General features: G+C 51.3%; 1 protein-coding gene across 1 annotated transcript; it reads left to right on the forward strand.

Moving 5' to 3' along the window:
• The first annotated feature begins 4774 nt into the window (after nucleotides 1-4774).
• Nucleotides 4775-27518, forward strand: CA5A (carbonic anhydrase 5A). Its single transcript, XM_027513846.1, has 7 exons — nucleotides 4775-5209; nucleotides 7463-7660; nucleotides 17063-17181; nucleotides 20134-20229; nucleotides 20359-20421; nucleotides 24294-24449; nucleotides 27258-27518. The coding sequence occupies exons 1-7, from the start codon at nucleotides 5053-5055 to the stop codon at nucleotides 27399-27401; spliced, it is 933 nt and encodes a 310-aa protein (XP_027369647.1). The 5' UTR covers nucleotides 4775-5052; the 3' UTR covers nucleotides 27402-27518.
• Nucleotides 27519-27588: the final 70 nt, after the last annotated feature.

The following is a 27588-nucleotide window of genomic DNA, read 5'->3' on the forward strand; positions in this document are numbered from 1 at the left end:
ACCTGAAACAGATGACTGAGCGTCCACCTGTCATACTGCATGCAATGATTGTGCGCCTTATGTGTACGCCTGTGGAAGTGAAGACTAGTCGTGTGGTGGGGCCCAAAGAGATAAAGAGCTCAAGGCCACACATGCGAGCACTGTCTCTGCCTCTTCCTAGCGAGGGGACTTAGTCCTGTCACCACTCTCAGCTGCAGGCACATCATCTGTAAGATGGAGACTAAGGCAGGGCCCTTTGGAATACACAGAAAACAAATTAAACAAGCTTCATAAAAGGGAATTGTTGATGCAATACCTGAAAATTTGGAAATGGACTTTAGGATATAGCAACAGGAATTGCCCAGCTGAAGCAGTGTCATTTTCTCTGCATGTATCTCTCTCATTCTGTCTCTGTCTCTCCCTCCCCACCCTTCCCATCTCGGGGCTCAATTTTCTCTCCATTCTTGGATCCATTCAGGATCTCACAATGTGTCTGTGAGCTGTTTCATAATGCCCAGGGACAGACAGGGCCTCTCTCCTACAGAGGCAGTCATTTCCAGGGCTGACAGGTACTGGCCAGCTCAGGTTACCTGTGAGCCACTTTCCCTCTGATTGGCCAAGCCTGATATACACCAGGGAGCGGGGAGGAGTCAGCTGGCAGGGGAGGGAGTATCCTAGGGAGAACCCTTAGGTGCTGTTACCAAAGGAGACGTGGCCAGGCATGGGGAAGACATCAAGGCATTTGGCCGAGCCCGTGTCTCCCTGGGCTCTGGAGAGACCCAAGGAGCAGCCGAGCTCCAGCTGTGATGTGGACGCTGAGGTTTGTCCAGCAGAGGGAAGGCTCTTTTCTCCCAGCAGCTGTTGAGTCACTCTTTCCAGAAAGAGAGGCTTGAGAGCGTCTCAAGGGTGGAGGAGGATCTGGTTCCCTTGGGCTCCCAGGCAGCCCGGCTTCATTGTTTTCATTTGACTCAAGGCGCAGAGCAGTGAAGCCAGACAGGTGATGACCATCAGGGCAGCACTGTGGTGTGATGTCCCTGTAAACGTGAAATTTCCACTACAAAGCATTCCCTCAGGCGCTGCAGATCCGGAAACAGCGGGATCCATAAAATCGGTAAAAATGCAAGCTGAAAATTGTGGTATAAACAATCCAGAGCAGAAGCAAAAGAAATTACTATGAATAAAACATATTGAAACATCCATGTGTTCTCAAGATTCTGCCCAGTGTGAGTTTTTTCTATTTACTTTTCCTTCTTTTTCTTTTTTTTCCACTAAAATAGAATTAGACAGTGTTGGCTTCCCTGGTGGCGCAGTAGTAAAGAATCTGCCTGCAGTTCAGGAGAACTGGGTTCAATTCCTGGGCTGGGAAGATCCCTTAGGGAAGGGAATGGTGACCCACTCCAGTATTCTTGCCTGGATAATCCCATGGACAGAGGAGCCTGGTGGGTTACAGTCCTTGGGGTCGCAAAGAGTCGGACACGACTGAGCAACTAACACTTTCACTTTTCACTATAGACAGTGTAAGTATCTGCTGGGATCTTAAAGCACTTTGGAGAGCACTTGGTTGCATTTAGGAGCAAATTTGAATTTCTATCCTTTAAGAGCTATTTATAAAGAGTAATGCCAAGAAATTTGAGGAGTCTCATAGAAAATTTTTCTCAAAGAAAAATTATTTTCTTTGATCACACACTCATTTCAGCAAAAAGGTCTGGAGTCTGCTCCTCCAATGCATGTGTAATTATGTATGAATTATATCCGTATATCAGGTTCTAATGTACTGTGTCCTCTAAGAAACATATGGAAAAGAGAAATTATAAAAGGTGAGAGAGGAAATAAAAATAGAAACTTCAGTCTTTCTTTCTGCCCTTTGAAAGATGTGATTGGGGAGGCCTAACAAGTCCAAAATCTGATGGGGTGAGGTCCAAAGGCAGAACTTCTGCTTGCCCAGGGGAATCTGTCTTTATTCAGTTAAAGCTTCCGACTGATCAGACAAGGCCCACTCATATTGTGGCAGATAATCTACTTTACTCAAAGTCTTACGTGTTAATCACATCCAAGAAGACACCTATCCTGAAATATCTGGAATAACGTTTGACCCAATATCTGGGCACCACAGCTCAATCAAACTGACGCAGAATTCACCATCACAAATCCACATGCTGCTGCTGCTAAGTCGCTTCAGTCGTGTCCGACTCTGTGCGACCCCATAGACGGCAGCCCACCAGCCTCCCCCGTCCCTGGGATTCTCCAGGCAAGAACACTGGAGTGGGTTGCCATTTCCTTCTCCAATGCATGAAAGTGAAAAGTGAAAGTGAAGTCGCTCAGTCGTGTCTGACTCTTAGTGACCCCATGGACTGCAGCCTTCCAGGCTCCTCCATCCATGGGATTTTCCAGGCAAGAGTACTGGAGTGGGATACCATTGCCTACTCCGCAAATCCACATGAGGACTCACCAATTCCTGCAGAGAATTATAGTCCATGAAGCCCACTGATTAATGTTTTATGTGCAAAGGAGATAGCCAAAAATTAGCAGGTGTTGAGTTGAATAAATTGAGACTCTTTGACTCAAAATATAGGTGAATGGATGAAAGTGGGACTTGGCACAATCTCTCAGGTGAGCATCGTGACACATGGATCAACAGCATCAGTGCTTTTCTCCTTTGACCTGTAAATGTCAGACCTAGGAATTCCGCTCAGAGATGTTCAGTGCAGTGTTACAGATAAGACAAAAAAAAAGTGCATCTGGAGGGAAAGAGATTTGATAAATTATGATAAGTGTTTTAATGAAATGCTGTGTTGAAATTCATGACAATTACTTTAAAATTTTTTATTGATGTAGAGTTAATATACAATGTTGTGTTAATTTCTCCTATAGAACACAGTGACTTAGTAATACAAATACATACATTTTTTATATATTTTTCCCATTATGATTTGTGCATGTGTAAGCACATGCTAAGTCACCTCAGTTGTGTCTGACTCTTTGTGATCTTATGGACTGTAGCCCACCAGGTTCCATGGGATATTTCTTGACAATTATTAAGTGACTAGATACATACCTTCTACATAGGATATGGTTATCTCCTGTATTTTATTTTATTTATTTATTACTTGGCCAAACTGTGCAGCTTGGATAATCTTAGTTCCTGGACCAGGGACTGAGCCCATGCTCCCTGCAGTAGAAGTTCAGAGTCCTAACCACTGGTTACTGCCAGGGAAGTCCCATCTCCTGTATTTTAAACAAAAGCAATATACATATGTATAGGTTTATATATATAGAAATTTCCAGAAAGAGGGACAAGAAACTGCTACCAGCAGTTCACTCTGTGAAAGACAGACTTTTCACTTTTGAAGCCCTTAAAATGTCTTCTGTAACATGCATGTATATGGCTTTTACGTATTTTTTTAATGGCAGAGAGTTTAGCTCCTACTATAACAGCAGTTGAATTGATGTCTGAACCAGCCATGAGGATGTCCAGGACAAGCTGAGAGTGAGGATGTCCACAAGGTACTTTCTAAGTGAAGCAGGGCCCTGCCATATGGCTGCAGGGAGCAGGGAGACCCCAGATCCATAGAGACAGCCAGTGAAGTGGTCTACCTACGGTAGGGAGGCTGAAGGTGGCAGGGCAGCTGCGGGTGCTGAGGACATGCCCAGAGGAGCCAAGGGAGCCCTCGGGGTGTCAGCTGATGGATTTGTGATGCCAGGACCTGCTCCTTCAGGGCACAGTCAGGTCCTGCAACTCAGTGGTCAGCACACAGTAACTAAGGGAAGTGGTATCATCTAAGCACTTTCCTTGAATCAATTCATTAAACTCTCATGGCGACATAACAGTGTACCTACTAGTATTTCCCCACTCCACTGAAACAAAAGTCAATGAATGAATGAACGGGTGAATAAATGGATGAACGAAGCCACCCAAAGGTGGGTATGTTTCTAAAATAACTCCACAGGAAAAAAAGCATCTATGTGCAAGAGTTGGTTTTTGTTGCTTGCAACCCAGGCGATCAACTCATGGGCACGTCAGGGAACTGCACAGAAGCTGGAGACCCAAGTATGGGTCCAATCAGCAGTTTTCTTGGGCCCCTGGGAGCACCAAGTGGACTCAGAATTCAGGACCCCCATCCTGTGGGGTTTCCAGGTCAAAGAATCCAGGATTCTAGGATCAGTTATGATAGACTCACTCTCTTGAAGCTTATATGTTTAACCCCGCCCCAAATTTTTACATAACTTTCCATCTGAACCCTGCCATCTCCACTTCACAGTAGGAAGTATCTTGGGGAATAAACTGCTGTATAGTCCAAAGCAGGTTTTATGTTGTCTGGCATCTACAGATACTATAAGTTGTGTAGTTAGGATAACCATCTGACTTATTATCCGAATGTGGACATTTTGGGCATGAAAAGGGGCATGTTAATGTTTATGCTGAGACAAGAGGCAAAAGCTAGAAGTGTCCCAAGCCAAGCAGGGCATCGTACTTTGGGCAGAATGAATTCCTATCAGATCATGCCAGTTTCATGGACGCAGGACAGGCTGCTTCCCAGGGGCCCTGGGCAGAGGGGCCACCTGCTCCCCTGCCTTGTTCACAGGCAGCTTTGGCAGATTCCCATCCTGCCCCTCTGACCCCGCCGCTCCCTGGAGACACACAGCGGGGCTCTGGGCCAGGTCTCGAATGGCCCGAGGCTGGAGGGACCCGCAGCCAGGGTCACACCAAAAAGGGACTTTGCTCTGGTCTGTTTGCTCTGGTCTGCTCCCTGATCTGGCAGCAGGCTCTCCACAAGCTCCCCTCACTCCCTGGCACCCTCACCCCGCTGTTTATCCAGTCAAAGCACAGTCACCCGAGGGGCTGGCCACAGCAAACGTCCCCAGTCCCAGGGCACCCTTCCCTAAGCCAAACCCCACGTCATCCGATAAGTTGGGGCGGGCATGGGTTGAAATTTAACCATCAGTGCTTTGGGTGAGGTTTCACAAAAGAGGTGGGCCACCCCCACCCCACCGCTCGGCTGTCCTGCCAGAAGTGAGGGCAGAGAGTGGGGAAACCCCCCTCTGGTTGTTGGGTCCCCCGGGAACAGAGGCAAGATGGTCAGGCCCCCAGTGCTGGGCTGGAGTCATCTGAAGTCCTCAGGCCTGTCTCTCCTGGCCAAGCAGATATGGGGCACCCTCCGTAGCCACTTGCTAAGGCCGGCGCGATGGTGCTCGCAGGTTCCCTGTGCGCAGAGAAGGAGAAATGACGCTTGTAAGTAGAGCCTCCGGTCTCCGCAGTACAGACTCCCGTGCTGTGTGTCTCATGTTATGGTGTCTTTCATAATGGGAGATGGTTGGAGCCAGATGGCTTGGGTTCAGATTTCTACTCCATCTTTCCCGTGGGAGACGTGGGCTGGTCCTTAACCTCAGATCCATCAGGAGGGTGAGATGCTCGGAACAAGGAGGGAGCAAGTGACAACCTCCCCTCCATCTCGCAAGACAAGCTGTTATTACTCAATATCCTGCCCTCCCAGAATGAGCCATAGCAGCCAGTCGTTAGGGCTCCAAGCACCAGCAGAGAACATCTCAGTAAATTTGATAAATAGGCCGCCAGCCAGTTCCGTCCAGAGACTGGCCCAGGTCAGCCTCATCCTGGCGGTGGTGTCCTTGGTGTCCTGTGACCTTGGACTTGCCCCTCCCACTCTCTGAGCCTCAGGTTCTTCCTGTGTCAGATACAGGACCTGCAGGTACCCCTAAGTTCACCTCTGACGTCAGTATTCCACACAGGACAGTTGGAAGAGCTTGGACTTTGGAGCTAGCCTCCGTGTTGGGCATTGGTGACACTGGTCCGCGGGGAGAGCTGGTAGATTGCTTCATCTCCCCAAGCCTCAGTTTCCTCATCTGTAAAACAGGATGATGAAATCCCACAGGGGGCCACGTGAGGATGAAATGACTCGAGCAGAAAGCCTGGCATACACTGGACCCTTAAAAATACTACATTAGTTGCTCAGTCGTGTCCCACTCTTTGTGACCCTCTGGACTCTAGCCCACCATGCTCCTCTATCCATGGGAGTTTTCAGGCAATACTGGAGTGGGTTACCATTTCCTTCTGTGTGGGATCTTCCTGACCCAGGGATCAAACTCACGCATCCTGTGTCTCCTGTATTGTATGTGGGTTCTTTACCCACTGAGCCCAAACATTCTTACTTTTTCCAATTTTTCCGTGGTCCGCACCTGAGGATGATACCAAAATCCCCATCTCTCTGTTGTCCTCAGTCTCTCCTGGCTTCATACTCCCACCAGCGCTGTGTGATAAGTACCATTAAGATCCACCTTTTACAAGTGATGAAATTGAGACTCAGAGAGGTTGAGAAACTTGCCGAGGGGCACACAGCCACAGAGTGGTGGGGCCAGGACTCGGGTTCAGGTAGCCTGATGCTCTTCATGGTCACCAAGTATAAAACAGGATCCAGGTGTGAAGACATCTACAGTTAAGTGAAGAAAACCAACGCGCAGGTCCACTTTGTACTGAGCAGTGCTTTTGGTTTTTTGAGAAGCCTTGAGTGTGTTTCTCTGAGCTTGGAGGAAAGTGCCAGAGGCTGAGCTCTACATCAGCCAGAGCAGCTGCCTCTGGGATCCAGGAGGGAGGGTCTTCCTCCCTAAGCAGACCCTTCTATATGGTTTGAAACTTGCAGGGAGTCTGGGTGGGGCCTGGCGTTCTGCATCTCTAGCAAGCTGCAGCCAGGCAGTGACCCACCTTCTGTGCGTGCTCAGCCATGTCAGACTCTGCCACCCCGCGGACTGTAGCCCATCAGGCTCCTCTGTCCATGGGATTCTCCAGGCAAGAATACTGGAGTGGGCTGCCATGCCCTCCTCCAGAGCATCTTCCCAGCCCAGGGACTGGACCCGCCTCTCTTATGTCTCCTGCATTGGGAGGCGGGTTCTTCACCACTAGCGGCCACCTATGCTGGGGACCTGACCTTGTGTGCTGCGTAACTGAAAGCCTGGGGGTTGCGGGTGCCAAAGCTTCTATTCCAGGCCCTTCTGAGCAGGGTTTTCCTTGGATCCTGGGACTTTGGTTTCTCAGAGGACCCTCGCGTTTCCTGTTCTCTGACACTTGTAGCAACCCCCATGAGTCCACAGTCCTCCACCGCCTGCCTCTTCGGACTGGTCTGGGCTGGACCCCCGCCCCCCACTTCCCCGGCACAACTCCCTGTGACTGCGCTGTGACAGTGACCACAGGTCAGAATGACTGCGCGCAGCCACAAGGCCACAGCGAGCTACATTCCATGGGAAAAGGACTCGGTCCTGGGCGTGGTCCCCGGGAGGAGATGGAGCGAAGGCCCCGCCTATAAAGGCGGGGTTACGAGGCCAAGGGTCAGGTGGTCCCAGGCTCCACGTGGGGCCAGGTTCCCCAAAGCTGGCTCCTCTGGAACCAAGTTTACAAGTTTCTGCCTCCTCGCTCTGAGGCTGGAATGGCGCCCATGCACCATGAGGGTCTTCTCTTCCCTGTCTCTGCCCCCAGTGCACCCCGTCTGGAAGGGTCCAGCCTCCGTGCCAGGGGGCACCCGGCAGTCCCCCATCAACATCCGCTGGAGGGACAGTGTCTACGATCCCCAACTGCAGCCCCTGGGGGTCTCCTACAATGCAGAGGCCTGCCTCTATGTCTGGAACACCGGCTACCTCTTCCAGGTGGAATTCGACGACTCCACCGAGGGGTCAGGTGAGCCTGAGAGGGGGTCCGGGCCCCTTGCTCCTGTGAGTCCTGAGAGTGGGTCACAGCAGGGGGGGAAGGCTGAGGCTGGTGGCGGGGATGGACAGAGTGATGGTCACTCTAAAGCTGGTGATGCTGACCAGCTATGTTGGTGTCACATCACTGGGGGATGAAAGGGAACAATGAGGTCCTCCCCTGGGGGTTATATTCCAGGGGCTGGAAGGAAGAAACTGGGAGCTAATAAAACATAATTACATTGCACTCTGAGGAGAAAAGCAGAGTGGGGTGGAGGAGAGAGGCACGGAGGTGGGGAGTCCTGGACGGAGAGGAGGAAGAATTGTGGCCAGGCGTCCAAGATCTGGGAACCTCATTGGTCCCCGCTCAGAGTGAGACGGGCAGTGACGTGGCTGACACCCAGCTGCTTCAGGAAGCAGTGGGGAGCAGGGTCGAGCAGGAGGCTGTGTGGAGTGCTGGTGATGGAGGCTGCAGGGCAGGGCTCAGCATCCTCCCAAGGAATCTGGTGACCATCTCACCGAAGCCTCACCGGGATGCCTTACAAGTGTGGGGTGGGGACTCTGTAGGTTTGGGAAGTTTCCTTCCACTGCTGTTTTACTTGGCAAGATTGGCTGTACTGGAATTTTTTCAACACCTAGACACATCATCATAAGCCTTGTTTACATTAAACATGTGTTCTCTCTCTGGGAATAAGGAATTTATGACAGGCAGAGGATGCCCATGTGACAAGTCCTCAGTGAAAATATGGGGCATCAAGTCTCCTGTGGGCACCCCTTGTGGGCAATGCTCCACATGTGTTGTCATAGCTTGTTGCTAGGATTCAGGGCATCCCTTGTCACTCCAGAAAGGACCCTGGAAGCCTGGTCTCCTCCAGACACTGCCTCACCCTATGCTGATATTGCTTGCATCCTTTGTCTGTAATACGTCTTAGCCATGCTTATGACTTAGTGTGCCAACTTTTCTCTGCCTTCGTTGGTCTGTTCCAAGTCTAGATTCCAAAGGAGCAACTAAAGTTGGCTTTTCAGGTTTAATATGCTTTGTATTAAATTTTTTTCAATTTTATGCAGCAACTTTAAAAAACAGACTGTACCTGAGTTCTGGGAGTTGTCCTAGGGAACCGTCAAACCTGTAGACCCCCAGCACAACCCCCAGACCCAAGCCCTCTCCAGGCCAGCCCTCAGTCCACCTCCTCCCACAGGCCCAGTAGTCTTGTTCACTAACCCATCAGCCCGGTGAGGACGTGAACACCACAAGGGCAGGATCACTCTTACTGGACACTGCAGGTGCTCAATAAATTGGAAGATAAACCATGAATGAAAAGCTAAAGCTATGAATGAGCCAGGCAGAGGGACTGGTCAGTGAAGGAAGGCCCAGCCTGACCCTCCCCGACTCTGATGGACCGATGGTGCAACAGGGGACGGGAGCCCTTTTTCCCTGTGCTGGGCCCTGTGCGCTTCTCACACATCATGACTCAGTGTTACACATGGTGTCCATAGTATATATATGTCAATCCCAGACTCCCGATTCATCCCACCTCCCCTTCCCCACTTTGGGGTCTATATGTTTGTTCTCTCTGTCTGTGACTCTTTTTCTGCTTTGCAAATAAGATCATCTATATCATTTATCTAGATATATGCGTTAATATATGATATTTGTTTTTCTCTCTCTGACTTACTTCACTCCGTATAACAATTTGTGGGTCCATCCACATCTCTACAAATGGCACCATTTCATTACTTTCTATGACTGAGTAGTATTCCATTGTATACATGTACCAAATCTTCTTTTTCCACTCATTGATCAATAGACATTTAGGTTGCTCAACACAGCATTTTTTTAAAAATATATTTTGGAGTGGCTTTTTTTTTTAGTGCCTTCCATTTTATTTATTTTTTTATAAATTCATTTATTTATTTTAACTGGAGAATAATTACTGTCCAATATTGTGATGATTTTTGCAGTACATCAGCATGAATTGGCACAGGTATACATGTGTCCCCCCCATCCTGAACATGACATCCCACCTGCCTCCCCACCCAATCCCTCTGGATTTTCCTAGAGCACTGGCTTTGGGTACCCAGCCTAATGCATCATCAGCACAGCATTTTTAAAAGCCAGGTAAGGGAGAAGTGTCTCAGGGTCTGTGATCAGCTTGTGCACAATTCTCTGATCAGCTGATGATGATAAACCCTTAGGCTCCAATAGGTCTGGGAACTGTGTGTTCAGTTCAGTCAGTTCAGTTGCTCAGTTACGTCTGACTCTTTGCAACCCCATGCACTGGAGCATGCCAGGTCTCCCTGTCCATTTCCAACTCCCAGAGCTTGCTCAAACTCATATTCATTGAGTCAGTGATGCCATCCAACCATCTTACCCTCTGTGGTCCCCTTCTCCTCCTGCCTTTGGTCTTTCCCAGCATCAGGGTCTTTTCCAATGAATCAGTTCTTTACATCAGGTGGCCAAAGTACTGGTGCTTCAGCTTCAGCGTCAGTCCCTCCAATGAATATTCAGAACTGATTTCCTTTAGGACTGACTGGTTGGATCTCCTTGCAGTCCAAGGGACTCTCAAGAGTCTTCTCCAACACCACAGCTCAAAAGCATCAGTTCTTTGGCACTCAGCCTTCTTTATGGTCCGGCTCTCATATCCATACATGACTACTGGAAAAACCATAGCCTTGACTAGATGAACCTTTGGTGGCAAAGTAATGTCTCTGCTTTTTAATATGCTGTCTAGTCATTGATCTGTTGCTTTTTTTGGTCATTGCTTTTCTTCTAAGGAGCAAGCATCTTTTAATTTCATGGCTGCAGTCACCATCTGCAGTGATTTTGGAGCCCAAGAAAATAAAGTCTGACACTGTTTCCCCATCTATTTGCCATGAAGTGATGGGACCGGATGCCATGATCTTAGTTTTCTGAATGTTGAGCTTTAAGCCAACTTTTTCACTCTCCTCTTTCACTTTCTTCAAGAGGCTCTTTAGTTCTTCTTCACTTTCTGCCGTAAGGGTGGTGTCATCTGCATATCTGAGGTTATTGATATTTCTCCCGGCAATCTTGATTCCAGCTTGTGCTTCATCAAGCCGAGTGTTTCTCATGCTGTACTCTGCATAGAAGTTAAATAAGCAGGGTGACAATGTACAGCCTTGATGTACTGCTTTCCCTATTTGGAACCTGGTGTTCCAGTTGTTCCAGTTGTTCCTGTTGTTCCAGTCTGTTGTTCCATGTCCAGTTCTAACTGTTGCTTCCTGACCTACATACAGATTTCTCAAGAGGCATAAAATATGAAAAACTCCAAAGGTCACTTTGGACTTGTGTGTGTGTATTGTTAAGATACATTTGACAAAATAATTCCCCAGGGGAAAGGGGCTGGCGGTTGAGCTTGGCACTCACTCTGCCGCCTGGTCGGCAGAGCACCCAACACCCTGACTGAGATCCTCACCAAGATCACATGCCGGGGACGTGTGAGTCCAGGGGAAATCTTGGCACTGTTTCTCGAAGGGGGAAGGTATGCTGGACAGACAGACATGCAAACACTCCCTTTCACAATCACTCCCTCTGGATGAACTGCAGCACGCCACAGACAGACGCCACCGTGGAGGCTCTGAGCATCTTCATTCTATGCAAGGAGGAGGCTGGGGGCAGGGCCAGAGGGGTCTGGTTCAAGTCCAACTCCTCTTGATCCTAAAGCCAGCGTTGCATCACTGTGTCAGCTGAGTACTGACACGTCCAGGCACGGCTGGTCAGAACCCTTCCTCCCTCAACTCTGCCTTCCTCTGGGCGAATTTGTTCCAGGAGAGGGATTCCCAAATGGGGGAGGATGGAGCCTGCAGCACTCCACCCGGTAGAGCAGCACAAGGGGCAGCACCTCGATCCCCACGACTGCCGCATCAGCCCCCTGCTGATGGTCATCACCCAGTTTCAGTCACTCATGTCGGGTGATCCTGCCTGGAGCAGGAGAGACCTGAGAGGGGAGGACCCCAGGGGTACTGGGGAGGAGAGAGGCACACTCCCCAAGTCTCCTGGGAGCCCCCACCTTGCGGTTGAACCTGGGCTGACCCTGGGCCCCCCTGATTCTGATCGCTCTCAAATTGAAGGCTCTTGCACACTGTTACAGCCAGGCCTCTGCCTTGACCGGGTCCTGACCCCCGCTTTCTGGCTCCTCCACTACTTCTCAGTCTGGCTTGAAGGGCCCCACCCTGTCCTGCCACAGACCAAAAGAAATATCTGGGTGTCTCTCCCTGGCCATATAAATTAGTTGGATAATTCCCCCCGTGGCCTGTGTCCACACCCGCCAATCTGCTTTCACTTTACTTGTCATTTTCCCCAAAGCCCAGTTTCCTCTGCTTTTCTCTCCTGCTCAATTTCACATGCTGCTCCCGCCCTCCAGCCTTGAGCCCCCTCAGTTCAGACTTGCTGTCTTCTTTGTTCACCTCCAATGGAAATTGGGAGCAGCCTGGAGCAGAGGAAATGGAAAATGCAGCTGAAAGACAGGAAGAGCTCAAAAAAGTTCTGCAGTAAGAAAATGAAAATCATTTTCTTGGGAGTGAGACACTCCCATGATTTTTTTTTTTTAAATGCATAGACAGAAAGGGAAAGCCTCGGGGCAGGAAGGGAGGTGAGTGGAGAAGAACGTGGTGCAGAAGTGACCATGCACAAAATGTTCACGTTGGTCAGGTCATGCCAGCAGGTCAACATAGGAACCCCAGAGACCCAGAGCCGAGGCTGAGGGCGCTGGGGTTCCACGGGGTCAGGGACAGGCGTGCTCGAGATCAAGGCCCGCCAGCAACGATGAGCAACAGAGCTGGAGCCAGTGGTTCTTTCCAAGGAATGTGCGGCTGAAGGCCAGGGAAGGAAAGCTGCCGGCAGGGAGGAACACAGCGCCGGCTCCAGACTCATGGTCACACCCCACAAGCCCCTCACAGGCCAGGCCCCCTCATCTCAGCTCCAGAGAGATCCTCTCCTTAAGGCGTGACGGTGCCACTTCTACCCGATGGGCAGTGTAGGTGCAGAAAATGGGGTTGAAGGTCAAGGGCCAAAGGCCACAGGTAGATCCTGCCACTCCGCTCCTTGTGGAGACGCCTGTGTTCTCTGAACCAGGTCCTAGCTTACCACCAGCGGTGACTGCTCTACCGCCACCAAGTGCATGTGAATGCCTGTTATGTGAGTGTGTGAATCAGGGTATACTTTTCAAGGCATTTAGTTCCACCTGCCCCTGTGCCATCCACACCCCAGGAGGCCAGGGCGGCCCTGCCTCATCCTCTGCATCTCCAGCACTTAGCAGAAACTGTGGCACATTGTAGGAACTCAGTGAGTATTTGTTGAATGAATGAATGATTTTCCCTTTTTATGCTTTGTGGCTGGCCAAGCCCCCTCTGAAGGACACTTTCTTAAAATACATTTATTCCTCAAAGTCTTTACATGCAGGTCCTGTCTTAGGGGTAATAGTGGCTGTTTCTGATGACAACAAATCTCCACCTTGATGATGAAGATGGCGACCATGATGTTAATAATAACAATGAGACAGTAACAATAACAGAAGGTGGTCCCACTGCTGGAGCTCCTCCTGGTGCCAGGGGCCAGGCCAGGAAACGTTTTGTAAGGGCCAGCCATGTTCTGATGGGGAAGGCGTCATCATCATTGTGCAAACGTCAGGTCTGAGGTGCAGAGAGATAAGACCACTGTGCAGAGAGACGCTGCTTGAAAGCAGGGTCTGTGCTCACGCTTGCCTGGCTTCAGACCCAGAGTCGACGTGCAGTGATCCCAGAGGTTAGGTCCCAGAGAGCAACCTGATCCGCCGCACTCCTGGATTTTGGAATTCTGGGGTGGGTTTGTACCCCTCAGCGCTGGCCCCAAGTTGTGGCTCCTGCTTACCTGGAGAGAATGACAAAGACCTCCCTGATCCAGAGAACACTTAGAGCATCAGATCATCAGATGTGCTAAGATGTTAAATCCCAGGGGGGCACCGAGAACAGGCTGATCCTCAGTGCCACTGAGTTATTTGCAGTTCTAAGTATTAGTCACTCAGTCACGTCTGACTCTTTGCAATCCCATGGACTATAGCCCGCCAGGCTCCTCGGTCCATGGGATTTTCCAGGTGAGAATACTGGAGTTGGCAGCCATTCCCTTCTCCAGGCAATATTCCTGACCCAGGGATCGAACCTGGGTCTCCCACATTGCAGGCAGATTCTTTACCATCTGAGCCACTAGGGAAACCCAGTCATTCTAAGTAGAACATCTCAAACTGATACCATTGAGTTATTTTCAATTTTGATTAAATAGAACATCTCAAACTGTTCTCAGACTTATTTTAAGCCTTAAAACGGTGCCTGCCAAACAGCCTGTTTATCCCGGTCAAAGCACCAAAGTACTAATAGATGGCTGTTATCAGTGGCTGTTATGAGAACAGAGACGGTAGGTCTGAGCTGGGAGTCAGGCTCCAACATCACTGTCCTTGGGGATGCGATTCCCCAGCTGTGTGTTGAGCACCTGGAGCCTCCTGGGCGGGGGTGGGGGGTGGGGGGAGGAGCAGGTGGGGGGGCGGAGGATGCATGGCCTCCAGTCTGTGAACAGTGGCGCTGCTGGTGGAGTCTGGGGCTGGCAAACTAAAAGTCCCCTTGTCACAGATCAGGCTCATCTTTTCAACTGTTTCCTTGAAGGGAGTTACTCTGACACTGTCAGTATGAAGTCACTAAGATGATTTTATCCAGGGTGGCTGCCAGTTGTTTTAAAACAACCCAGTTGTTTTAAACTGAGTTCCTAATTTTGCTACAAGAAAGGACAGATGTTCAGCTTGAACTCCTCCACAAAAGCCAAGGGCTGGACCTTCAAGCAGGCCTGGGTTGGGGTCGCTGGTGGACCTGGACCAGGTGACTAGGTCCTGTGAGTCTCAATTTTCTCATCTTGAAATTGGGCCAATAGTAGCTGTTTGCGGGGTCATTGTGAGGAGCAGTCACTGGGGAAGGTGGGGGCTGCGCATGATGCTTAGTGTATAGCAGGCACTTGGCAAAGGCTGACTCACCCGTGAATGGCACTTGGAGCGCGTGCTGGCTGTCCACCAGGCGTTGACAGGTGGGGGTGCCTAGCGCCAGGACGCAGGAGATGCTGACCACTGAGAACCGACGGGACCCTATCCTCAATCAGCCGCTTCATCCCATCGCAGAGATGAGTGCTGTGGCTGCCGGCTCTGTGTCCTTTGGTGCTTCCAGAAGACCGGGTGTTCTGCTAAGAAGTTTGTGTTTAATCCTTGCAGCATCCCTATGGAGTAGTTGCTAGGATCCTCCCCATTTTACAGGCGTGGAGACTGAGGCTAGGAGCAGTTTGGTAACCGGACCAAGATCACTGCGTTTGGAGGCGATGGTGCCAGCACCGACCCAGTGCAAACCCCCGACCACTGCAGCAACAGGACGCTGTTCTCTGGTTTTGAAGTAAAGATACCGGTGCCTGGCTCGGGGCTGTCTGTGCCCGTCCATCTACCTTTACAGACATGGTTCCAGAGAAGGAGGAGGAAGAGGCTCGAGGTGTAGAAAAGGGACACCCGAGCTTGACCGAAGCAGCTCCTGTACCAGCTGGTGCTGCTTCTCTGCTGAAATGCGCGTGAAGGACGGAAGTCAACAGGCATAGCAGTTACAGGCTCCCGCTGCACCTCCACCGGCCAGCCACAGGGCGCCGCTGCAGCCCACCCCAGCACTGACACTCCTCGCACAGTGCTCTGCTCCCGATCCACACCCGCAGGTCTCAGAGCTGGCAATGGGCAGCAGCCCTCGGGGTGTGCTTGGTCCCAGCCGGGGTGGCCGCCGCCCACTGACAGATGACCGGGTGTCAGGGAGGAAAGGCCCTGCCGCCGACAGCAGCTCGTCTTCCCTGTGGCCCGGATTCCAAAGCCGACCTCCGTCCACCTTAAACGGCTGCCTCTTTGGGAAGCAGGCAGGAGGGAGAGGCTAGCCCCTTGCGAGAGGCTAGCCTTGGAGGGTTCTAGGGGCAGCTGGATGCGGAGGGCAGGGGAGCAAGCGGGGCCTGGGGTGGGGAGCGACAACCGTGGGCCCTGGGCCCTGGTCCAGGCCTGGCTGAAGGACGACCTTAGGAAAGTCCTCCCCGGCCAGAGGAGGGGGCGATGCCCATGCCCAGCCCCCTTCCCACTCCCCACTCTCTGCTGGTGACCACCGGCACGCAGGGAGTTTTCTACAAGGTTAGCTTTGGCCGGTCTGGCCAGTGCCAGCTCACGGTGGGTTAGTGCCTCGTGTAGTTGGTGTCGCTCTTTCTGGAGACCTTACGTGGTGTCTCCAGAGTCCTCAGATGCTCGAGCTGGAAGGGACCACCAGGACCACCTAGCTAGGAATCTTTTCTTCTTTAATCAGTGAAGAGGCCAAGTGCCTGAAAGGTGGCAGGGTGCGTGGTCGCCGGCATCATTGTCGTCACCATCTGATGACTGCACATGAAGAGCCATCCTGCCAACGCTGCTCTTCTCACAGGTGGGACAGCTGAGGCTCCAAGAGGCTGAGCAACTTGGTCAAGGTCACACAGCACATGCACGCGTTAGTGCCTTTTGGTGACCCCATGTGTCTGCTGGCCAGGGCTGCCACCTCCCCTGCCATCAGAAATGGCACAAAAATCCCACCACCGGTATTGGCATAATTTCCTTAGGTGATGTTTTGTACCCAAGGCCTGGTTTGGGGCGTCAGACCTGATGTTGAATCCTACCTCCCGTGGCCAGGATAACCAGAAACCTCTTTGACTTCTCCTAATAAATTGAAAAACTACACAAGGAGCTTGTTCAAATGCAGGCTCCCAGCCCCTGCCCTGGACCTCTGGGGCCCACAGTTCAGGAGTGAGCCCCCGTGCGTCACGATCACAGTTCTTGGGGAGGCTTTCCGGGGATCTGGAATGACTTAGACAGTGGTCATCTGGTGAGGCTGGACCGAGCAGGGGCTGCCTGGAGATCAGCCCCAGTGGGAAAGTAGCGCCTTGTAGCTCAGAATTTGTGTATTTAAACATCTTGCTCATTGCATATTAGCTTATGAAATTATTTGGTGATAGAATTCTGTCTGCCATTCTTTCATTCAAAAGACATCTCTCTCTGTCTCTCTTTTTTAACTAAAGGAAAGTTGAAAAGTCTTACAGGACTGGCACGCATCTCAGAATCGGTTTTTCTTGCCTTCCTGCTGCCTGCCCAAGCGCCACCTGGTGGCAGCACCAGACTCTGCATCTCTCCCGGGTTCCCCATGAGTCACTGGGGCCCACCGGGGCCAGGTGACTTGGAACAGACAAGGTCCCACCTTTCAGCTGTGGTTTTAGCAACACGGATCTCTCAAGAGTGACAGCATGTGACCTCAGTGTCGTTGGGGTCACAGCAGCTCCACAGTCTGACAAGCAGACTAACACCATGTCCATGGCTTTACTTTCCAGGAATCAGCGGTGGCCCCTTGGAAAATCACTACAGACTAAAGCAGTTCCACTTCCACTGGGGAGCAGTGAACGAGTGGGGCTCAGAGCACACGGTGGACGACCGCGTGTACCCCGCAGAGGTTTGTAGCAGCTAATACGTGGGGGCTTCCCGAGTGCCTCGGCCACCTGAGGTCAAGTGGCCAAGCATCCTGGTTGCTCAGAAAGGATTTCCCGGGACATGGAACTCAGTGCTCAAGCCAGAACCATTGGCCACCCCGTCCATTCACTCTCAGGACTATCCTTAAGGGGAGAGTAACATCAGCACTTTCACTGACTGAAAGAAGAGACTGAGGTTCTGAGTGGTACTGTGACTTGCCAGAGTCAGAGGCTGGGTTTCAGGAAAGAGTCTGTGCCCTTAGCTCAGCCTCGCTTGAGGCTGGTCCACTGGGGACAAGCTTCCTGTCCTTAGAGGCATTTGAGGCCTTTTACTGAGAATAGAAAATCTTTACGATAGAAACTACCTCCTTAAGACAAAGTGATATTTGGGACATTCCAAAATGAGAGTCAGTAAAGAAAAGGAGCAGAGACAAAGGTCAGGAATTGAGTTTGAGGTGATACGTGGGGCCTTATAGATGCCCCCCAATATTTTATTATGAAATTTTTCCAACTTACCCCCTCCAAAGAAAATGAAAGAACTGCATAGCGAGAACCCGTAAAGTCACTCGCCATATAGATCCTGTGTTGATATTTGCCGTATTCACTCTATTTCACCCCCATCCACCCGCCAACCACCTGGCTTTCTGATGCATTTCAAGTTCTTGACTGTTTCTGTTGCCATCATTATGGAATTAGTATTATAGAACCAGAGTCCAGTCGGACCAAAACCTGAACATTGCTGTGATCACACAGCCAGAGGTGGCCTCTGGGGACAGTTGATAATTAGGGAGTGACATTATCACTCAAACAATTAGTGATTGTTATAACTTCCCTCACTAATTGTTTGAGTTATAACTTCCCTATGGCTTCCCTGGTGGCTCAGATGGTAAAGTGTCTGCCTGCAATGAGGGAGACCCGGGTTCAATCCCTGGGTTGGGAAGATCCCCTGGAGAAGGAAGTGTCAACCCACTACAGTACTCTTGCCTGGAAAATCCCATGGACTGAAAAGCCTGGTAGGCTACAGTCCATGGGGTCGCAAAGAGTTGGACGTGACTGAGCAACTTCACTTTCACTTTCATAACTGCACACGTCTTTACAAATATAACAAAAATGAAGGAATAGCAGCTTGTAACACATCTGCTTTCAGCAAGCCACATTCCTCTTAATAACGGTGTTCCTGCCCCTTGGTCTTTACTGAGCAGCTATTTCAACAGAGGAAGTCGCTGCTATGTGCTCATTTACGAGTTGGACACGACTGACCAACTTCACTTTCACTTTTCACTTTCATGCATTGGAGAAGGAAATGGCAATCCACTCCAGTGTTCTTGCCTGGAGAATCCCAAGGATGGGGGAAGCCTGGTGGGCTGCCGTCTATGGGGTCGCACAGAGTCGGACACGACTGAAGCGACTTAGCAGCAGCAGCAGGAGCCGAATCAGAGCTTGGGACCCACCACAGCCTGACTGTCCCTGAGTCAGGTGGGCAGGGGCTGCAAGGCTGTGCTGGCCATGTCACTGGCCTCTGTTGGAACAGGCCATTTCCTGTGGGGTTTGGAAGGCAAGGCCAGCCCTCTACGGCAGGGTCTGAGAAGGAGGTAGGCTCTGGGCAGGGCCCCGAGATTTCTTCTATTTCTGGAAGACCCCACAGGACAGTGGGTAGGGAGTTCCAGGTGAGACACGGGAAGACAGAAGGAACCCACGCCACCCTAATGGTCCCCAGTTTGTGTGGTCAGGAACAGTGGGACTTGTTGGCAGTGGGTTCCGCCTGGGCCCAGCACCCTGGCAGGGCTCCCCATGCCCTCGAGTCCATCAGCCGACTGGGGGAGGATCTTGCCCACCATGAGAGGCTGGAGGCCTCTCTGGGCCGAGTCTTCATGGCCTCAAGGCCTGGGTCAGGGTTCAGAAAGGCCTCCACCACCATACGCTGCAGCAGGAAATGCCAACACTCAGGCCCCGTCCTGGTTCCATCACGCAGAACCCAGGGGTCCTGGCTCTGCCTCCTGCTCACCAGTGCCCCAGGAATGCCCAATCCCCCAGCCATTCCCTGCTGATTTAAATCCTTATCATCTGGTCAGCTGTAATGCCGAGTTCAGACTTAGGAAAACCAGCAGAAGGTGTGAAGAATAAGGAATTCAGGAGAGGGTGACAGAAAAAGCGCCATTTGGGTGGTGTACTCGCATTTAAAATTATCCTGTTTATCTGAAACTCAGATTCAACTGAGAGTCCTATGTGTGATCTGGCTACCCTGGTTCAAGGCTGGCTGTGTGTGCGTGTACTTAGTCGCTCGGTCGTGTCGGACTCTTTGCCACCCATGGAGGGTAGCCCACCAGGCTCCTCTGTCCATGGGATTCTCTAGGCAAGAGTACTGGAGTGGGTTGCCATGCCCTCCTCCAGGGGATCTCCCCAACCCAAGGGTCGAACCCAGGTCTCCCGCATTGTAGGCCGATTCTTTACCATCTGAGCCACCAGGGAAGCCTGAGCTGTCTGAGTGGTAGCCAATAATCCAACCACCGTGTGTGTTTGACAGAGTTAAAGCGAGCCTCCTTTCTTTCCCGCTGAGAACTAAGGCTCTGCTTTCTGGGGTTTGAGTGAGCCTGGTCTGGGCGAGGCGGCACTAGTGGTAAAGAACCCTCTTACAGGAGGCGTAAGAGACACGGGTTTGATCCCTGGGTGGGGAAGATCCCCTGGTGGAGGGCATGGCAACCCACTCCAGTACTCTTGCCTGGAGAATCCCATAGACAGAGGAGCCTGGCGGGCTACAGTCCACAGAGTTGCAAAGAGTCGGACATGACTAAAGCGGTTCAGCACGCATGCACACACACGCACAGGCTGGGCGACCTGCCTGCAGCCATGAATCATGACAGCCGCACAGAGGGGAGCGAGGATTTGCCTCTGGCCTCTGCAACCTGGTGATGAGGGACTCTCCTCCTGGGTTCCAGCTGCACTTGGTTCACTGGAACGCTGTGAAATACCAGAACTACACAGATGCCGTGACAGGAGCAGATGGCTTGGCGGTGGTAGGTGTATTTTTAAAGGTAAGTGGGCCGGGACACAGCTATCCTAGTGAGACCTGCTTTCTAGGCATGGTCTCCTTAGGATGACATGTGCTTGTCACCCTGTCCCTGGCCCTGTCACGTGACCACTCCCCGTGCCACGCTGTGCAGCTGGGGGCCCGCCATGAGGAGCTGCAGGAGCTGGTGGCAGTCTTGCCAGACATAAAGCACAAGGTAAGCTACGTACTTTGAAATCAGCATAACCAAAAAAGCAAGATTGCTTAGAGTAATGGCTCCTTTGCAAAGAAAACCAAATGAACAAACTAGTTGGGAGAGAGGAGCAGTGCTGAGGGGGTCTGAGTCCAGTCCTGAACCTGGGGCTCCCTGGGGCTCCAGGGCTGATGCCAGCTGTCTCCAGCTGGCTCACCCACTTGAACGTGTTCCTGCTATTCCTAAGTCCTCCCCACTGGGTATAACGGGGTATCCCAATACTCAGCCACTCAGGCATCATCTTGAAGACTTTTGCCTTGTCTGCTGCCAGTACTACTGTTAGTTATGTAGTATTTTTCATGAGATTAATCTACTTCAAAATTTTTAGTCTTGTCCCAGGCAACAACCTCAACCAAGTGATAATGTTAGTTTTAAAACCCATTGAAACGAATTCCCAACTATGGTCATTTAAGAATATCCACCAGCAAGCCACCTGGCCTCCTTAGGGTCAACCCATCCCAGGAGAAGAGGGAGGTGGGGTGAGGAGGCCCCATCCGGACCCAGTACAGCCCAACAGACAGCACAGCCAGCAAGGTACCAGCTGAGAGAAGACTTTGATGGAGAAATGGAAATTCCTATACAACCTGCAGTTTATTTGTTCAGTGCCGAACAAAAGAATTCAGAGAGGGAAGGAGTCACCGCATGGTCCTTGGCCGTGGGGACGGATGGGGCTCTGATGTGTCTTGACAATGGCCAGAGTGACTCCAGAGGGGAGCTGGGGACCGGCCCTTCCTCGGACGCTTTTCGGGGGCCGTTTGATCTGTGCAGCACACTCCCCTTGATGTTGGCCTCCTGGGACCAGAGCAGCTCGCTCCCCCGCTGCCCATGTGCCAGCTCAGGAACTCAGCAAGGTCGAGGTACTGGAAGGACCCTCCTCCTCGCTGGTCCGCAGCCAAAGTAAACCTGGACTGTTCCCTGCAGCATCCACCCCCCAGGCGTTGTCCCACCTCCTGGTGGGGAAGAAAGAGCTGCTGTGAGGGGCTGTGTGCTAAGGGGGCCATGCTTCCCCGAAGGCTCTGGGCAAACACATAGGCAAAACGGTGCCAGAGGGAGTGAGGGAGGAAGCTGCTGGACAAGCTGACGCTTGTCCCGGGGCCTCAGCTTCCTCAGCTGAAAAGTGAGATTTAGAAGCTTAGGAGAGAAAGGCCCCATCTTGGAGGGCAGGGGTCTGTGCCTCGTGGGTCAGGAGAGTGACAGCTTGAGTCATCCATCAGTCTGCACTCCCTCCTGGGTTCCCCAATGTCTGGGTGGACTTTGAACATTGGCGGCAGTAGGGGTCACCTCCGTGAGGGCCAGCTCTGAGGGACGGGGCAGGCCTCCTGTAGCACCTGAGTCCTGCCGCAGTCTGGTCACATGGCTTTGGAAAGGTCTTATCTGTCTTGTCTTAATCAGTGAAACAGACATAAAGGCTGGTTCTGGAAAATCAGTGAAACAGACATAAAGGCTGGTTCTAGAAATCCAAGGTGAGAGCCTCAGAGGGCATCTGGCAGGTCAGCACCTTGGGACCAGGGTCTGGGGGGAGGAGGTCTGAGGGGGTTTATCTGTCCCCCCCACACCTGCTGGTAGGACTTTCTGCATTTTGTCCTGTGTGCAATGTGGCCTGTGCCCTTTAAGAACCGAGTAGACCGTATGGGGGAGTATTACTCAGCCAGGCAAAGGAATGACACACTGACACTGGCTGCAACGGGGATGGACTTTGAACACAGCATTCTGAGCGAAAGAAGCCAGATGCAGAACTCCCCAGGTTATGTGATGCCACTTCTCGAAACGTCCAGAATGGGCAGATCAGGGAGCCTGTGGCGGGGTGGAGGTTAGGGGAAGTGACACCTTAAGAGTCTCTACTGGGGCTCTTTTTCTCTGGAGCTCTGTTTTGACGAACATGTTCTAGAATTGACTGTGCTAAGGGTTCACATGTCTGTGAACATGCAGCCTTAGGACTGTGCACTTTAGATGGGTGGGCACCACACTATGGGAATGTCATTTCCGTGACGCCCTTTAAAGTCGTTGACTAGACATTGGTTACAAGCCATCTGCTGTCGCTTCCCTCCGTTAGAAGTGAGTTCCACGATGGCAAGTAGTGGGTCCACCTTGTGTGCTCCGGCAGCCCCAGCACCTAAGACAGGTCTACCATGCTGCTGCTGCTGCTGCTAAGTCACTTCAGTCGTGTCCGACTCTGTGTGACCCCATAGACGGCAGCCCACCAGGCTCCCCCGTCCCTGGGATTCTCCAGGCAAGAACACTGGAGTGGGTTGCCATTTCCTTCTCCAATGCAGGAAAGTGAAAAGTGAAAGTGAAGTAGCTCAGTTGTGTCCGACCCTCATCGACACCATGGACTGCAGCCTACCAGGCTCCTCTGTCCATGGGATTTTCCAGGCAAGGGTACTGGAGTGGGGTGCCATTGCCTTCTCCATGGGTGCTCATCAAATAGCTGAGTGGGCAAGTGACATGGAATCCCTCCAGTCACTAGGAACCTGGAGACAAGTTTCTGTCCTTTCTAGAGCATGGAAAGCAAGCCAATGTGAATTCTGAACACAGGGCTCCCAAGCATGGCATGAGCTGACACAGCAGCCTGGAGCACTAGGCTGTCCTGGTCCATCAACGCCACCCCCCTACCGTGATGAGAAGGAAAATTGTGATATGAGTCAAGGAATCTGGCCAGAGCAGCATGTCCTCCTGCACATGTGTAATTACACGACTCTCATGTCAGGGAGGGCTGCTTTAAAGAGAGGATCAGCTGTCTCAAGAGTATAATATTTTCTGGTATAGCCACTACGGAAAACAGTCTAGTGATCCCTGAAAAATCTAAACACAGAGTTAACATGGGGTCCCACGTTTCTACTTCTGGTATATCCTCGAATCATTAAAAGCAGGGACTTGAAGAGATATTTGTACACTCATGTTTATATCAGCTTTATTAACAGCGCAGATGTGGAAGCAACCCGAGTGTCGGTTAGTGATGGTGGATACACAGAACATGGTCCATCGGCACAGTGGAATATTACTCGGCAGTAAAAAGTGGGAAATTCTGGGACTTCCCTTGCGGTCCGGTAGTTAAGACTTCAAGCTCCCGGTGCAGGGGACCCAAGTTTGATCCCTGGTCAGGGAACTAGATCCCACATGCCACAACAAAGAATTTGCATGCCACAACTAAAGATCCAGCATCTGGTGCAGTTAAATTAAAAAATAAATAAATAGTTTTAAGAGGAAGGGGGGATTCTGACACAGGCTCCAACACAGATGGACCTAAAGGACATTGTGCTGAGTGAGATAAGCCAGTCACAAAAGGACAAATCCCATATTATTCCATCTATATGAGATCCCTAGAGGAGTCACATTCATAGAGTCAGAAAGTAGATGGTGAGTGCAAGGGGCTGGGGGAGGGGAGTAGAGCTGGAGAGGGGAGGAGAGCTAGTGTGTGATGGGGACAGAGTTTCAGTCTGAAATGCTGAAAACCTTCCACGGGTGATGGTGGGATGGTCGCACAACACGGTGAAGGTACTTAACCCCGCTGAACTGTGTTTTAAATGGCTAAAATGGCACACTTTGTGTTGTGCATGTTATTTGACATCAACCTTGAAGACTGTGATATTTTCACAGCCAAGGTATAGGAAACCTGAGTAGCTTTAAAAGAAAACATACAAACCTGTGGTGGACACCCCTGCTCAGTGTGGAAGGCCACGTCCTCTTGTTACAGTTTCCAAATGTGGCAGCCGCGGCCTTGGCCTCTATCCCAGGGATGTGCTCCACTCCAGGCCAGTCACTGAGATGAAGCCGAGTGCGGTGCCCCCTTTCTGGCCTCCTCCACCCACCTGACAGCCCATGCTCTCCTCCCTCAGGACGCACGAGCAGCCCTGGGCCCCTTCCAGCCCTCCTGCCTGCTGCCTGCCTGCCAGGACTACTGGACATACCCAGGCTCCCTGACCACACCGCCACTGTCTGAGTCGGTCACCTGGATCATCCACAAGAAGCCCATCGAGGTGGCTCAGGACCAGGTGAGTGGCACCTGTATCCGGCGCACGGGACTTCACGGGGATCCCTCTGATTTGGCAGCTTCACTGAGACAGTGTGAGTGAGCATTGTGGGGTTTCATGCTTTGGTGCATTTTTGATGTTCCTTCACAAGAACAATTTCCAGTTGAAATAGGAGCTCGTGGGGGTTGAACAGAAGTTCCCAGTATTGCAGCTCTTCTCCTGACCTAGAGACATTGGTGTGTGAGAGGGAGGTAGAGACAGAGACAGAGAGAGAGGGGCGAGAGACAGACAGAGGAGAGAGAAAGAGAGACAGAGACAGAACCAGAGGCAGAGAGACAGAGACAAAGGAAAAGAGAGAGAGAGAAAGGGGCAGAAGGCGGTGGGCGAAGGGGAACGAGCTGGGGACAGACGGTTGTGCTCAGCAGCTTCTAATCTTAGTGGTCAGCCTCAGGTGTGGCGAGTTTCCAAGATGATAGTCGCTGGGGCAAGGCCAGCGCCTGCTCTTTGGTCTCCACTGGGGTAAAGCAGCCTTACAGAACAGAAGTGATATTATCATTGGGACATGGGCCCTTGCTCATTCAGAGACCTCTGTGGGTATTTGCAAATGAGTAACTTAGGCAATTGGAGAAGGCAATGGCACCCCACTCCAGTACTCTTGCCTGGAAAATCCCATGGACGGAGGAGCCTGGTAGGCTGCAGTCCATGCGGTCGCTAAGAGTCAGGCATGACTAAGCACCTTCACTTTCACTTTTCACTGTCATGCATTGGAGAAGAAAATGGCAACCCACTCTAGTATTCTTGCCTGGAGAATCCCAGGGACAGAGGAGCCTAGTGGGCTGCCGTCTATGGGGTCGCACAGAGTCGGACATGACTGAAGCAACTTAGCAGCAGCAGCAGCAGCAACTTAGGCAATAAAGGGATGTCATAGGTGAGTGCTGGAGAGCCGTGAAAGAAGTAGGGTCGCTGCAGGAGAAGAGGAGGATTAGGGTCTGTCCCACTTCTTTGACCAACAGAACAGTAAGAAATCACACTGTGATAAGACGTTATAGAATATAAATGCCCAGAGAAAATTCCAGAGGGGTTGTATCAGTCAGCTATTGCTGCAAAATGCCACCTAACAAACCACCCCCAAACTCAACAGCTTAAACAAGCATTTCTTTTTCCCTACTCACAGATATTTGGGAGCTAGGGCGCTGTTTTGGGCAAAGTTGGGTGTTGGGTCAGGCCATGTCTCTCATGGTTCTTGGACCAGTGGCCACCCAGGGCTGCTTGTCACAGCACAAGATAGCAAAAGAAGGGCCAACTCACACACGCACGTTTATGGCCTCTGCTTGCGTCACAACTGCTCACATCCTGTTGACCAACGCAAGTTATGGCCAGGCCAAGGCCAGAGGGGCAGGAAGGAGGCGAGAATCTATTTGCTGAGTGATGCCCGAAGCTGTCACACAGAGGCACACCAAAAAGTTAACCCTGGTTGTCCCAGGGTCACAGGTCTGCAGTGGTTCTTATTTTCTTTCTCTTCCTTTATTAAATATTGTGTGTCTGGGTATATATGTGTGTGTGTGTGTTAGTTGCTCAGTCATGTCTGACTCTTTGTGATCCCATGGACTGTAGCCCACCAGGCTCCTCTCTCCATAGAATTTTCCAGGCAAAAATACTGGAGTGGGTAGCCATTCCCTCCTCCAGGGGATCTTCCCAATCCTGGGATCAAACTCTGGTCTCCTGCACTGGCAGGTGAGTTCTTTACAGTCTGAAGCAGTAGATATTATTCATATACTTTTTTCAAGTTGAAGTATCTTTTTCTCCGGGAATTTCCAGAATCTGGAGAAACTCTGTCTGTCTAGAGCAGAGTTCCGAGATGACAACTGTGCAGCAGGCATGCTCCTCTTGACCAGCCTCTGCCCAGGACAGACATTTCTAATAGATCACAGCAGCATTCACCACCTTGGTTTCAGCTCTGCACTTCCTGAGGGCTCTCAATGAGCACTTGGATGTCCTTCCAGCCTTTCGCTTCTGTAAAACATCCTCTTATTTAAAAGTCATGAGATGGGACTTCCCTGGTGGTCCAGTGGCCAAGACTCCACACTCCCAATGCAGGGCGTCAGGGTTCAATCCCTGTTCAGGGAACTAGACCCTGCGCACCACAACTAAAGGTCCTGCATGCCACAACAAAGACCAGAGATCCAGCGTGCCACAGCCAAGACCCAGTGAAGCCAAATAAAAACAAAAACAAAAAAAACCCTGGAGAAGATGCTGTTGTGTGTGTGTTTAGTCGCTTGGTTGTGTCCAGTGCTTTGTGACCCCATGGACTGCAGCATGCCAGGCTTCCCTGAGGTGATGCTATTTGCTTTGAAAGGTTAAAGGTGAGATCACCAATCTTGCCACAGAATGGAACTGTTACAGACATGGTTGAAACTGGCCATCCTCACCAACACCCCTCTATTACTCAGCAGATACACCCGTTAGGAGTCAGATGTTACGGTAGGAGAGGGTGGGTGAGTGGGGGGCAGGGGGAGGTGACACAGTGACCACAATCTCTGCACGCCGCTGCCCAGCAGGAAAATAGAAACGTAAGTCAAGAGTTTTAAGGCAGAGTGGTGAGTATCACATAAAAATGCAGGGTGGGGTTGGGTGGCTGTAGAGGCACTACGAGCACCCGCTGGATGGCAGGGAAGAGCCCGAAAGGACATTGCTGTTCCACCACATTGGTTTCATCATATAGGGCCATCCCCAACTCAGGCTGGGAGGGCCCTTCACAAGACAGGACAGGCACGGGGGCCGGTTCACTCCGTGCCTGCACCCAGCTTGCATCCACACCCTCCCTTCCAGCTGGCCGCGTTTCGCTCGCTCCTGTTTTCTGTGCCTGGTGAAGAAGAGAAGACGATGGTAAACAACTACCGCCCACTCCAACCCCTGATGAACCGGAAGGTCCGTTCGTCCTTCCAGGCCACTCACGAGGGAGCAAGACTCTAAATTCACTCTGCCCGTGCTAACAGGTAGAACTGACTTTAACAAGAGAAAGTATTGTTTCCTGGGCTTCACGGTCCGATCATGTGTAACCTTTGAAATTAAAAAGAGAGCAAAAGGTTATGATTTCCGTCAATGTACTTTGCAGTTGCAAGGAAAAAAATGGCTTCAAAGAAGCTTGAGCATCCCAGGG

The sequence above is a fragment of the Bos indicus x Bos taurus genome, chromosome 18 (assembly GCF_003369695.1).
Source record: "Bos indicus x Bos taurus breed Angus x Brahman F1 hybrid chromosome 18, Bos_hybrid_MaternalHap_v2.0, whole genome shotgun sequence".
Classification (NCBI taxonomy): Eukaryota; Metazoa; Chordata; class Mammalia; order Artiodactyla; family Bovidae; genus Bos; species Bos indicus x Bos taurus.